Source organism: Spermophilus citellus, assembly GCF_964194105.1.
Source record: "Spermophilus citellus genome assembly, chromosome: 18".
In the NCBI taxonomy this organism is placed as follows: domain Eukaryota; kingdom Metazoa; phylum Chordata; class Mammalia; order Rodentia; family Sciuridae; genus Spermophilus; species Spermophilus citellus.
This window is the reverse complement of record NC_138200.1, coordinates 42,622,085-42,635,231: the sequence shown is the minus strand read 5'-3', so window position 1 is coordinate 42,635,231 and position 13,147 is coordinate 42,622,085. Positions and strand designations below refer to the sequence as shown.

The 13,147-nt window shown below is 38.4% G+C and overlaps 1 protein-coding gene across 1 annotated transcript in view; it reads left to right on the top strand.

Annotated features, from left to right (window-relative positions):
• The window catches only part of AMFR (autocrine motility factor receptor), a 40,740-nt gene that overhangs the window by 13,435 nt on the left and 14,158 nt on the right, over positions 1-13,147 (top strand). Inside the window, exons 5-10 of the mRNA XM_081274961.1 lie at positions 2,589-2,629; positions 2,794-2,926; positions 5,105-5,238; positions 6,080-6,190; positions 10,245-10,435; positions 12,190-12,293. Of these exons, the coding sequence (XP_081131087.1) occupies positions 2,589-2,629; positions 2,794-2,926; positions 5,105-5,238; positions 6,080-6,190; positions 10,245-10,435; positions 12,190-12,293 (714 nt within the window). The remainder of the gene's footprint in view (positions 1-2,588; positions 2,630-2,793; positions 2,927-5,104; positions 5,239-6,079; positions 6,191-10,244; positions 10,436-12,189; positions 12,294-13,147) is intronic.

The window sequence follows — 13,147 nt, the reverse complement described above, 5'->3', positions numbered from 1 at the left end:
TAGCCATTACTTTGAAGAAAAATTTCTTTATTGTTGTGATGAGGATCAGACTCAGGGCCTTGTACACCCCAGTCCTCCAAGAACATTTTAAAATTCAAAACAAGATTTAGTTTTTTTAAACCTTCCAGAAGATACTAGTTTCTGTTCAGTGGAAACCTAAATTTTTATATGTCCTTAAATTCATGTGGCTGTGTTTGCTTTTTCCTCAGCCCAAAGACCAAACTACTTTTATCTTACCTTTAAATGCATTATTTAAAAACAGTAAAACATATAATAGTTTCCCTTTATTTGTGATTTTACTTTTCTCTGATTTCAGTTATCTGTGGTTAACCAGTCTGAAAATATTAAATGGCTAATTCCATAAGCAATTCTTAAGTTGATTTTTTTTTTTTTTTTTTTTTTTTTTTTTTTGGTGCTGGGAATTGTACCCAGGACTTCATGTGCTCTGCCACTGAGCTAACACCCACAGCCCCACAGCCCCTAAGCTTTAAACTGTGCATCCTTCCAAGTAGCATGATGAAATCTCTTGCCATGCCTCCCGGAACATGAGTCATCTCTTTGTCCAGTATATCCACATTGTATGTGCTTCTCACCTGTTAGTCACTTACCAGCCTTCTCATTTGTCAGATAAACTGCTGCAGTACTTGTGTTCAAGTAACCCTTACTTTACTTAATAATGACCCCAACGTGCAAGAGTGAGTAGTGGTGCAAAGGAGGCTCCAGGCATAAAACACGGAAGGACAGGTGAACTATTGTACTTTATAGCTGTGCTTCAGGGCATTAGGGCATTTAGGATGGTTAGATGTAGGATCCAGTGCTATCTGTGGTTTTAGTCTCCACTGGGATCTTAGACATATGTCCTGTCGATAAGAAAGGATTGTGGTATTAGATATGTTGATGCTAATTAGATAATATCAAAACAAGTTAAGTATGAACTACTAATTGGGAATTTGTTAGAGCAGGGTTAGAATTACTTTTGCTTCATAGTGTTCATTTCAGAATACCATGTAGTAGTGTAAAAATTAGGAAAGGAGCATTTGGATACCAAATAAAAAAATTTTGCAATACTAGTTGAATGCTTTTCTACATATGAAAGGCATACATTTATATTTCCTCTTGGAAAAGATCTGCTTAAAAGTTTATTTACACTGACTTCCATTAACTAGTTTGCTTTAGATACATTTTATTATAAAGCTCAATTTGAGCCTCATGTTGGCCTTTTTTTTGTTATTTAGCTTCTAGTTAATATTAGGCCAAACTTTGAAAATGACACAATTCCAAATAAGTAGATTTAAATTAGGTTTATTGGGTCATACTATAGTTGTATAGTATATAGTTTTATTTCAGCTTGTTGCTGTTTATTCTTTTAAGAAAATTTAGCATGCTATAGATTTGATGTTTTGAACTGAGTTTTTTTTTAATATTCATAGTGTTTTCCCTTTATGTAAAATATTTTCCATTTAAAAATGGGAGTTTAATCTCAAAACAAATTTCGTTCCAATTGGTTAAGAGAAAATTTTTCTTACTGTTAATTTTCATAATAAAAATACCATGAGAGCTGGGTGCAGTGGTGCAAGTCTATAATCCCAGTGGCTTGAGAGGCTGAGGCAGGATAATTGCAAGTTTGAGGCCAGCTTCAGCAATTTAGCAAGGCCCTGAGTAACTTGGCAAATAAAAAATGAAAAAGGGGGGCTGAGGATGTGGCTCAAGCGGTAGCGCGCTCACCTGGCATGTGTGCGGCCTGGGTTCAATCCTCAGCACCACATACAAAGATGTTGTGTTCGCCGAAAACTAAAAAAAATAAATATTAAAATTCTCTCTCTCTCTCTCTCTCTCTTTCTAAAAAAAAAAAAAAAATGAAAAAGGGCTGAGCACAGTGGTGCACGCCTGTAATCCCAGTGGCATGGGAGACTGAGACAGGAGGATCGTGACTTCAAAGCTAGCCTCAGCAATGGTGAGGTGCTAAGCATCTCAGTGAGACCCTGTCTCTAAATAAAATACAAAATAGGGCTGCATGTGGCTCAGTGGTTGGGTGTTTCTGAGTTCAATCCCTGGTACAAAAAAAAAAAAACAAGGGCTGTGGATGCAGCTCGGTGGTTAAGTAACCCTGGGTTCAGTCCCCAGTACCAAAAAAAAAAACCAACCAAACAAACAAACAAAAAAAAAATCAATTACTAAGAGAGCCTCATATTTTGATTTACTTTATTCTCTTCTGGTAGACAAAGGAAGGAGTACACAAAGCACATAGGAGTGAGCAGGTGCTCCTGTCTAAGATAGTAGTGTCTTAAACTCTATTTTGAATTACAGTATCCCCAAGCAATCACACACCTTTTTGGGAAATCATTTATAGTGACTTATTGTTATATCAAATGGAAGTGATTGTCATAGTACTAGGACAAACCTCAAGATTGTAGGAGGCATCTCTAGGAGGTGCTGTAATTGGTCGTCACCTGTGAACAAGAACATGCTCAATAAAATTTGGGTTTCTAGGTTATGAAAACATTTAATGAAAATTTGAGGCAGAGAAAATAAATGGTTGGTGAACTTGATGCTTTTTAACTGAACTGAGAAATGCTTATTTTTTACAGTCTCTTCTTGTGACAGTGAGGACAGCCCATGTGATTTTACGGTGAGTAGAAATTTGGGAGGGGAGAGAGATGATATACTCATTTGGTTAGCTTTAAGTTGTAATAGATGTAAAATACATAGAAATGACCAAATTATAATGTCCTTAAACTAGATTCAGTTGGTAAATTTAAGATGTTTTTCTTTTTTTCTATTTATGTGTTGTAGGTATGTAATTCACCTCTGGGACCTCAACCATGAAGGGACCTGGGAAGGCAAGGGAACCTACGTCTATTATACCGATTTTGTCATGGAGCTCACTCTTCTGTCCCTGGACCTCATGCACCACATTCACATGTTGGTAAGTTCCCTTGCAAAGAGCTCTGACTGAAGGCTTAGTCTTTCAGAATCAGGAACCCAGGTTTGTACATTAAAAAATGAAATATTTGGAATAAGATATAGATGACTCACTTAAAAGTGACTGTAGCGTGCACTCTCCTCTTTTTGCCATTGGGTGTAAAGCAGTATTGGGGAATTGCTCTGGCTGGTGCCTGGCACAGGAGATGATTGCTGTCCCAAGAGACTTGGTTAACTCTGCTGACCAAGTCAATAAATCATTCTTGTAGTATGAAATTAAAGGAGATGCCTCTCTCTATAATTTCTGTGGCTTCTCTGATTTAGTGTTTACTTTGTAGGTGGTCATGGGAATTCCTGCTATGTTTGCTACTTCAAGAATTCATAAATTTTGTGTCTTTTAATTAAAAACAAAGTTCTTGGGGCTTGGGTTGTGGTTCAGCAGTAGAGCGCTCGTCTAGCACGTGTAAGGCCCTGGGTTCGATCCTCAGTACCACATAAAAATAAATAAATAAAATAAAGGTATTGTGCCCAACTACAACTAAAAAATATTTTTTTAAAAAAGTTCTTATACTTAATTCCTACCTTGATTTGCCAAGAAAGAAATTATAATGCTGTAAAGCTGCTTCATTAGTGAACACTTCAGTGAGTAATAATGGCGAGACTCAACCTAGTTGAGAGGCAATTCATTTATATTATAAGCCTGTAAAAATATTTTAAAATTATTGGATTTAGTTGTGACAATGGTGCACACCTGTAATCCTGGTGATTTGGGAGGCTAAGAAAGAAGGATTGCAAATTTGAAGCTAAAATTAGTGAGAGACCCTGTTATCAAAAAATTTAAAGGGATGGGGATATAGCTCAGTGATTTAAAAAAAAAAATTACTGGGTTACGTGTAGCACATTTTTAAGTCTACTTTTGTTTTTGTTTTTTAGTTGTAATGGACATAATATCTCTCTTTTATTTTTATGTGGTGCTGAGGATTGAACCCAGGGCCTCCCACATGCTAGGCGAGCACTCTACCGCTGAGCCACAACCCCAGCCCTTTAAGTCTACTTTTTGAAAGTAACTTTGAGAACATACTTTAAAAAAAAAAAACAAAAAAACAAAAAACTTTCCTTCCTCCACACCAAAAAAGGGTGAAAATGCCCAGATATAACCGTTAACATTTTGTTGTATTTTACTTTATATATGTTACTTTATATAGTCAAAAACATGTAATCATACATTGAGATCTTATTTTTTTGTTTGTTTATTTTTTGGTACCAGGGATTTTTTTTTTTTTTTTTTTTTTTTTTTGAGACACAGTCTCACTAAGTTGCTTAGGGCCTTGCTAATTTGCTGAGGCTGTCCTCAAACTTGTGATCCTCCTCCTGCCTCAGCCCCCCAAGTGGTTGAGGTGACAGGCATATGCCACCATGCCCAGCTGATAGATCCTATGTTCTACATAGTTTAATCAATGGAATGGTTGTATTGGGAATTGAACCTAGAGCCTCATGCATGCACTTTATCACTGATATATCCCTAAACAAGTTTAGTTTTAGTAAACTAATATATTACAAATATTTTCCTGTGCTAGCAACAAATATTCTGAACCATTTTAATACCTTCAGGATAAAAATTTCATCATATAGGTTTATCAGTTTTAATTTACCAAACTCCATAATGGGCTGTTTAGATTATATTTGTTGTTTGCTGTTTCATAACTGTGCATAATTTTTTTTTAAAAATCACATTAGTTTTTTCAAGGTATATCCTGACTTTTTCACTCAACAAATATTTTAGCAAGTAATTGATGTTTAGAACTGTTATCATACAATTGTGTATTATAATTAATAAACAGAGTTATTGTCTATATAATATTGCAGTGTATGAATTTACAACTTAACTGTTCTCCTGCTGGGCATTTTGCTCATTTTCATATATACTTTTATAATTCTATGGATGGACATCTTTTTTGCATAAAGCTTTTAAGTTTCTGATTAGTTGCTCAGGAAAGATTGCTGGCAGAGGGCGTGTACATTGTTTAGGGTAATGAAATAGATATATGCAGTAACATCCTGAAAGATTGTTCCAGTTCACCTTCACTAATCATTAAGAGTTTCTATTGCATGCAGTACCTTCATCAGTAGCAACTTCATGTGCATTTTTATTGTGTATTTTATTGTTTTCTCTCTATTTCAGTTATTTGGCAACATCTGGTTATCTATGGCCAGCCTGGTCATCTTTATGCAGCTGCGTTACCTGTTTCATGAGGTGCAGCGTCGAATCCGTCGGCACAAGAACTATCTGCGTGTGGTCGGGAACATGGAAGCCAGGTAAGTAAGAGCAAATTGATGTTGCCCAAGTTTGCTCATTTTAGCTCTTCAAGAATAAAAAGTCCTAGAGCTGGGGTGGTGGCTCAGTGGTAGAGCACTTGCCTAGCATGTGTGAGGCACTGGGTTCGATTCTCAGTACCACATATAAATAAATAAAGTAAAGGTCCATTGACAATTAAAAAATATTAAAATAAATAAAGAATAACAAGTCCTATTCTGTCAAAACTTGGTGTTATAACCTGCTAACTGAATGGGGAAGAGTATAGGTTCTGGAGTCAAACTGCCTCCATGTGAGTCCCACTTAGCTCTGGGTGATTTGGGATAGTTTATTAACTCCCTGTGCCCCAGCTACTTCATCCCTAAAATAGAGGATAGCAGAACTTTCTGCTTAGAATTGTCGGAAGGATTCCATGAGATATTAGGTTCATATTATTACATCATTATTTTATTGTCATTGATATTAAATGGAAGCTTCTCTGGGCTTCTGCCCTCTATTTTATAAAGGTGGGTTTATACACACACAACTCATACACATTGAAGAAGATACTTCTAACCTAAGACTAAGCCAAGTATGAAGCTGCACAATTAATGGTCGTCCTTTTTTGTTTCTGGGGAATAGTTTGGGTCTCTGGGGTCTTACTTCCTTGATTTGCCCAAAAATGTGCCCTGGAGAGATCATTAACATGAGCCAACTGTTCCTTGAAGGCCTGTGAAGATGAACGAAATGTTTTTTACTGGTCCTCTGTCCTGTGCCATTATAAAGATGAAGTCTGTAGAATAGTGTACACTTACGTGTGTAAGCTTTACAGAGATTCCACAGGGTCTCTTTTGTTTCTTACAGGTTTGCAGTTGCAACTCCAGAGGAACTGGCTGTCAACAATGACGACTGTGCCATCTGCTGGGACTCCATGCAGGCTGCAAGGAAACTGCCTTGCGGACATCTTTTCCACAAGTAAGGACTTCATGAAGGGCCTCTTGGTACTGGTGTTCTGTCCAGGACTTGTGGGTGCTTTTTGTCCCTGGGCTCAAGGATAATCCCAGCAGAGGAACAGAGATAGTACCTCACACTGGCTATGGAGTTGAAAGAAAATATTGGGTCGGGGGAATCCTTGTTTTAAAACAGCTTATTACTTAACTGAGGGGAGAGAGTGTATATTTTTACATTTTGCACATGTCCCCAAAGCAGCATAAAACACACCCCAGAGCAGTGGTCTGAGGTGGGGACCACTAAATGACCTGTAGAACCCTGACTGCTGGCAAGGGTTGCAAAACAGGCTCTTCTATAAACCTTTGAGATTGAAGTAGATCTGTTACTTTCAGAGATCTCTGTCAGGGCTTTGTTGATGGATTTGATGCTTTGATATTGGTGGTGGATCTTGAGGTATGTTTAGGCCCTTTGCAGTCAGTTTTGCATATTGAGAAATTTTTGATCTTTAATCTTCCTTATTTTCTATTTTCAATAGTTTTCATGTTTCTTTTTAATATCAGTAGGGCTTTGAAACTGTAATGTCCTACTCAATAAATGTAGTGACAGACATTTCTTTTTATGTACTGAGTGTTGTGTTGGGCTCTGGGATAAAATAGAAATGACAGACATGGTTTTTGCTTTTGTGGAGCTTGCAGTCAAATGGATGAGACAATCATGGATTAACTGGGTATATTTATGGATGTATATATCGACATGTGCTCTGTAGGAAAGGAACATGGTTCTTCAGAGTGAGTAACAAAGGAATCTGACTCAAACTTGGAGGAACTGACTTGAGTATGAGCAGCAGTCAGGTCTGGGAAGAGGATTCGGTGGGAGAGATGTGAGACAGAGAGCATCTATAGTAAGAGGGAATGTGTTGGGTTGAAGGAACTGGGAGGGAACCTGGTGCCTGGAACTCAGTGGAAGAGGGAGGAGTGTTTACTGAGGCAGGAGAAGCAAGGAATGTGGCCCAAGGGGGAGGTTGGAAGCGGGTGTAGATGCCATTGAAGGCTTTAATTGAGGATGGTGCATAAGACATGCAGCCTGAAGAGGTTAAGGGACAAGTTACGGACTACCACAGTGGCTCAGGGCATGTTGAGAGCTTGAACTACTGTGTGAGAAGTGCAGTTGGACTGAAGTAGACTGATTTAAGAAGGATTAGAAGGACATGGGCTAGATTGGCTATGGGGGAAAGAGGAATAAAGGGGTCAGGATTCTCCTAGTTTTGCAACTTGTGCAGTTACCATAGAGTTACCGAATAGTTGGCTTCATTGAGGTTGAAAGGTGGGAATTTACACACATTTCTCAGAAACTTTATAGTTCCAAAGGAGCTCTTTAGCTAGTTGGGAAGAGTTAGAGTGTATTTCAGCCCAGAAGAAATTTTTTGTTGTTGTTTTTTGAGATCAGGTCTTATCTACATTGCCCAGGCTGGCTTTGAACTCCTGGGCTGAAGTGATCCTCCGCCCTCAACCTCCTGAGTAGCTGGGACCACAACTACTTTGATGGAAGTGAAATTCAGATAACACACAATCAGCCACTTTAAGGTGTACAATTCAGTGGTGTTTAGTGCATTCATGGTGTTGTGCCACCACCACTTCTAAGTTCAGAACTTTTCATCACCCCAGAATAATACTCATACTCATGGGTAACCATTCCTGGTTCTTCCCTCCCTGTCCCCTGACAGCCAGTCACCAGTCTGCTTTCTGTCTCCATGGATTTCCCTCTTGTGGACAATTCATATAAAGTGAATCATACTTATGTCTGTGGCCTTTAGTAACTGACTTCTTTCATTTAGCGTAATGCTTTTGAGGTTGCTCAAGTTATAGCAATACTTCACTCCTTTTTATGGCTAGCTTTAAATAATTCTGTAATAAATAGTTGCCGCTGATAGATATTTGGTTTCTTTCCACCTTTTGACTATTCTGTGAATAATGCTGCTATGAACATTTGGGAGCATGTATCTGAGAACCTGTTTTTAATTCTTTTTAGTAAATAGCTCGGAGTGAAATTGCTGGGTCACATTGTAATCCCACCTTTACCTTCTTGAAGAGCTGCCATGCTGTTTTCCACAGTGGTTGCACCTATTTATATTTTTATCAGTAATGTATGGAGATTCTAGTTTCTCACATTCTCACCAGTGGGTGTGAAATGATATCTCATTGTGATACTTTTTGTTTTTTTAGTGATTGTTATTTAATTTTTGTGGCAGAATATACACAACATAAAATTTATCATTGTAACCATTTTACATGTGTAGTTCAGTGATGTTAAGTGCAGTCTTATTACATAAAACCTCACCATCCATCCATCTCCAGAACTTCTCATCTTCCCAAACCGAAAAAGTGTACCTGCCCTCTGCCCTTGTGAATCATTCTGTGTCCTGTCAATTTGACTACACTAGGTACATCTATTAACTTTGGATTTATTTTGTTCTTTTTTGGTTCCATTCGTATAAAATTATTGATTTGAGAGGTTTTTTTTTAAAAAAAGCATTTTTAGATATTGAGCTAATATATTGAGCATTGTTTTCTCTGTATCTCAGAAGTTTTGGAATGTTCTGTTTTTGTTTTCATTTGTCTCAAAGTATTTTCTAAATAATTTCTTATTTGATCCAAGAAGGTCAATGGTTGACTCAGGAAATAATAGTGGTTTAAAATTGGAATTTAATTGTAAAACACTTTGGAGTGAGCAAACCACTGTTGGAACATCCTCTTGGCCTTCACTACATGGCTTTAGTTTTTTGAGTGGGAGAAGGATGGTGTGATGACAAACTAAGGCAAATTCATTTTAATTTTAATTTGTGATAAAACTAACTGCCTAGATTCCAGCAGAAAATAGATAATTTGTTGCTTATAAAAGATATTTTTTTTGGTAGATTTCAGAGTCCAGTGAATATATAATTACATTGAAGTATCATATATAGAATGAGGAGAAGTAGTTCTTCAATAGAATATTATTATAGCTATGAAGAAAAATATGTTTTCTCTGGAGATCATCATGTTATGGTGAGGCCATCCTTTGTAACTTTGCACACATGACAGATATTTTTGAGAAAAAGATAGCATTTTTACTCAGTGTCTCTTAGCTCTCAGAGAACAAATCTATAAAATGGGAAAGGACTGGAGAGCACTTCATCTGACCTTCTCATTTGTCACTGGAGAGGGCTGACTAGAAAGATTGAAAGATTTGCCTGGGTCACGCAGGTGGGGAGCGGCTGACTTGGGACAAGGTCTTATATTTCCTATTTCATATTCTAGTATCTTTCTTCTTAATGGTCATTACAAGATTTTATTGAGTATTTGCTATACTTAGGACATTATCATCTCCCGAGAGAGGAGGAAAGAAGCTTTCAGCCCTTTTGGAAAAGCAGAATGTGAAAAGTAGAGGGTGGGGACAGAGGTGCTCCGTGGAAGGAAGATGTTACAGCTAGGGAGGAGGGTGAGTAAGGAAAAGACCTGAGAGGTTGTCTTGCTGCCAAAAAAGTTGGATCGGTGGTTTCAGCAAGTCAGGTCTTGTCAGAAGTGATTTGGAATAAAAGGAGCTTTAGTGAGTGAGTGAGTGAGTGAGATCCCCCAAATCAAAATTTTGAAAACAGGGCCAAGGTTATGACCACTTTGGTGAATAGCTAAAGCAAAGTAAAAGAAAAGATCATTGGAGCAGATGACTCAAGGACATAAGAGGCCAGGATGTTGGAGGATTCAACAACATGGAGTTTGAAGCCGCCAAATTTGAGTTGTAAAGGCAGATGGCGGGCCACGCTGTGAAGTCCCATTGAGCAGGGGTCAGGACCAGGAATGATGGAGCTTGAAGCATAGTAAAGAATTAATGCCCACAGTAGGACATGCTAGAGGTGTATTAGTGAAGTAGGGTAAAGAGTTAATGTCCACAAGTGTTTTTCAACTTTAGATCTCACTAATGGCAAATAGAGAATAAAATTGGAATGCATTTGATAATTCAAAGTACTTCTGGGTAATTCTCACAAAATGTGGTAGGGAAAAACTGAGCACACTCACCTGTCTTATTTTGGACTTTTTGGTAGCTCCTGTCTTCGTTCCTGGCTAGAACAAGATACATCCTGTCCAACATGCAGAATGTCTCTTAATATTGCTGACAGTAATCGTGCCAGAGAAGACCATCAAGGAGAGAACTTGGATGAGAATTTGGTTCCCGTAGCAGCCACTGAAGGCAGACCTCGCTTAAACCAACACAATCACTTCTTCCACTTTGATGGTTAGTTGGTTTCAATCTGTAAAACTATGCCCATGGGGGTTTATCCCCTATGGAGATGCTGTTTGAATTCGAAATAGCTGGCTACAGATCAGTTTAATATACTCTTTCCATTTAATTGAAAGTGTTGAGAATGGATGGATGGAGAGAGAAAACGGAAGAATTTTTCTGTGCCTTACAGTTTGCTAAGATTCTGTCATAATGGGTGTGGTGGAGGTGGGGAGAGGAGGCAGCAAGATTGAACCAACCATGATTTCGAGGAGTCCACTTAGCCAGTTCAGTAGTAAACCTTTGTTAATGGTTTTTTTGCATTGGTGTGTTTCTTAAGTGTGTATTGCAAAATCATAGAGTAGCTTTCCAGTGAGTATTGGAAGCAGAATCAGAACTGGAACCCTGTTACTTTTCCCATAAAATAGGAATATTCTGCTTCCTACACTGTTGAAAAGAGTTGTAATAAAAAACCACTTCTAAGCCATGGCACTATTGAGGGCTGATTGATCCTTTTTCCTTAATTGACATACATTGAGCTGTTGTTGGTTTCTGTCAGCTCTGGGACCACCTTTTAAGTTCCCATTTCTGATATTGCTATAAAACAGGTACCCTTGGGTTTGTGCTGGGGGTAATGGTGCTGTTGGGATCTGTGATTGGAATCTCCAAAGGTGGAGTAAAATGGGCATGGTGGCATGTGGGTGCAGTCCTTAAAAGGCTTTGGGAGATGGAATCTAGTCTTTGAGAGTAGATGAGCTGGCTGGGCCTGGGTGCTGGAGGGGTTTCAAGGGCTGGTCATTGTTGGTCATTGTTCATTTACACTAGGAGATCTTAGAGATGGATCCTGGCTTATGCAAGCCATTATTATGAGCGATTATCCCTAAAAAAACCCCCAAAAAACAAAAAACAAATAGTCACCTTTATTTGTTCCTGTAAGTATATGAAGTAAGTATCCATTTTTTTAATGAGTGCATTTTATCTGACAAGGCGTTAGAGGTGGCCATTTAACTTGATTTTACATTCCATGCCTTAGTGCTGTTTTGTGAAGAAGTGAAGTAGCACCTTACCTGTATAGGTAGTTGTTGTATAGCCATTGCTTGATGGCACTGTATCTTGGGCTTCCTTTCATTAGGGAAATGAGAGAAATGGCAGCCTTTCACAAGCATGTGTTATAGAACTCTTTGAGAAGAATTTTGAACCAGAAAACCAAGGTCAAAACTTTAAATCACATTGTTGAGGATAAAATGCAACATGAAAGTAATTGTGAAATGACGTCTCCAAATGATTAGTATTTTGTGTAATTGCAAATATGAGGAAGAAACTCATCTGTTGTAGCAGCTGTAGAGCTATGGAATCCTTCCTTGGATTCTAGGCCAAGGGAGTGGATTGGGGGTTGAATGGTTCAAGGGCCCCTGGAAAGCAGGAAAGGCTAGTTAGTGGCTCTTGAACCCAGCTGCCTGTTTCCATCCTGGCCATTGTCATTAAATTTTGTGATCTTGGACATGAAGTAAAATGCACTCATTAACCTCTAAGCACTGTGGGCACCAAACACCAAGTGGGGAACTAGAGTCATATTTCTGAGAAGAATAGAATGAGAAGAATGGAAGGTACCATGTGGATTTCAGTGAGGAGTAAGTGAACTAATCCATGTGAACTGTTTGGCCCAGCCCTGAGTGAGTACCAGCTGATAGAGAGTGGTCACCTAGAGGAGATACCCCCGGAAAAGACTCAGGGCTCTAAAACTTGTGTTGCACTCTGGTTTGTTTTAGGGTCCCGGATTGCAAGTTGGCTGCCAAGCTTTTCAGTGGAAGTAATGCACACCACCAACATTCTTGGCATTACGCAGGCGAGCAACTCTCAGCTGAATGCAATGGTAGGACTTCTAGCTGCATTAAGAAGCTAACTGGTAATCAGGAGGGAGGGAAAAGCATTGGAATGTTTTTGCAGAGTTTACAGAGACTTTGTTGATCTTATTCTGCTCTGGTAGGAGAGCAAGACTCCCAGGGAATGAATTTATTTATTTATTTTTTATTTGGTACTAGGGATTGAACTCAAGAGCACTTTGCCACTGAACTACATCCCCAGTTTTTTGTTTGTTTGTTTGTTTGTTTTGAGAAATGATCTTGCTAAGTTGCTGAGGGTCGCTAAGTTGGTAGGACTGGGCTGGAACTTGCAATCCTCCTGCCTCAGCCTCCCAAGTTGTTGGGATTACAGGCACAATGTACTTTTTACTAAAAATTTTGTGGGGCCTGCCAAGTATGTTTTTTGCATTCTGTCCCTCCACTCCCAAAATAAGTGTGTATGTACCCATACACACAGTTGTGCATGGTGTACTGTTGGTTCAAGGAGATTGTTCAGATACTTCACATTTCTTTGTATTTTCTAAAGCTGTGATTTTCTTTTAGAATAATGGAGAATAATGTGTCACTATTATTGAAGTCTAGAATTCATTGTTAGAATATATGCAGGAATCTTAAAACACAAACTGCTTTATAGCACTTGCTTAGCATGTACGAAGCTCTGGGTTCAATCTCCAGTACAAAAAAAAAAAAAAAGGTTTAAACCACCTTAGCCTGCTTGGATTAGGATCTGTACTGGATAGGCCTGGTTAGCCCTGGCCAATACTTCAGAAAGTCATTGGATCATTTATTTTTTTTATTCATGCATTAGTCTTAATTTCTTTACCAAAATAATTTGTACTAAAGCCTTTTCTTTTAACTGGGTTGT